This window comes from Penaeus monodon, chromosome 29, assembly GCF_015228065.2.
Source record: "Penaeus monodon isolate SGIC_2016 chromosome 29, NSTDA_Pmon_1, whole genome shotgun sequence".
NCBI lineage: Eukaryota > Metazoa > Arthropoda > Malacostraca > Decapoda > Penaeidae > Penaeus > Penaeus monodon.
The window spans coordinates 23,007,119-23,008,368 of record NC_051414.1 but is presented as its reverse complement, the minus strand read 5'-3'; the positions used below and the strand labels follow the sequence as shown (position 1 = coordinate 23,008,368).

Genomic DNA, 1,250 nt, shown 5'->3' with positions numbered 1-1,250 from the left:
ATTTGCATAGGACTAAAACACCAAAAATCTAACATATGGAAGCAAAATTTTACGGCCTATAATTTACGTCTTCGTAATCGAACAAGGCGTTATTTAAAGCCAGTTACCCGCGAAATCGAACAACATAGGAAGGCAAGTAGGTGACTGGGAAATTAGTGTGTCTGCTCCAATTTCCGAAGTTTATGGGGGAAAAGTTTTATTGTGAACGCAGTTACATTAGTCTGGGAATACTGGAACCACAAGTTATTTAATGATAGTTTACATTCCGTGCTGGTATGTTACTACTATTGTCATATTTTGCATTTATTAAACTGTTTACGTTGATTATTGCTAAAGATATCTCATCTTCTGTCTGTCGTGGGTGGTAATATTTTCCCATTCTGTACCAAATACAATGAGCAAAAAGGTTGATATGAACTTGCAGGAACTGTTAATAATCAACAAAGTCCTTCAGGATAAAGAACCCAACTGGGCGAATCATCTCTTATTTCTCATGTAGCGTTATCCTCTTGATTAAAGGTGAAAAATCCTCCTTATTTTTCGTATCAGAATTAAAAGTTAAACTCTTTATTTTTCGTAACAGAATTCAAAGTGAAAATCCTCTTTATTTTTCGTAACAGAATTAAAATTGAAAATCCTCTTTACCTTTGGTTACAGGTGGTGTACGTAACGGCCGTGTTCCCTTACCTGGTGCTGCTGGCGTTTCTGGTGAGGGGGCTGACGCTGAGGGGCATGCTTGACGGCATCACTCACCTCTTCACGCCTAGGGTATGTCGGGCCACTTCGAAGATAGTAACAAGAGCTCGTTCCTGTATTTACGTCAATAATTATTTACTCGTGTATTTCCGCTAAAAGATATTCATTCGTGTATATTCGTCAGTAATTATCAGTTCGAGTCCTTTTGCCAATAGCCTTGCATTCGTGTATATTCATCAATTATACATATTCTTGAAGAATTATTCATTCATGTATAATCAGCAATTATTTATTCATGTATATTCGTTAACAACTATTGATTTATGTATATTCAGCAATTACTTATTCATGTATATTCGTCTGCAATTATTAATGCTTAATTAGTTATTCATTCTTGCATATTCGTCAACAATTATTCATTCATGTGTAATCGTCCATAATTATTACTTAATGTATATTCGTCAGTAATTGTTTATTCATGTATATTCGTCAACAAAAATCACTTAAGTATGTACATTCGTAAACAATTATTCCGTTATGCATATTCGTTAGCA

General features: G+C 34.6%; 1 protein-coding gene across 1 annotated transcript in view; it reads left to right on the top strand.

The window, feature by feature from the left end:
• Positions 1-1,250, top strand: part of LOC119591774 (sodium-dependent neutral amino acid transporter B(0)AT3-like) — a 56,089-nt gene that overhangs the window by 40,737 nt on the left and 14,102 nt on the right. Inside the window, exon 5 of the mRNA XM_037940520.1 lies at positions 658-768. Within this exon, the coding sequence (XP_037796448.1) occupies positions 658-768 (111 nt within the window). The remainder of the gene's footprint in view (positions 1-657; positions 769-1,250) is intronic.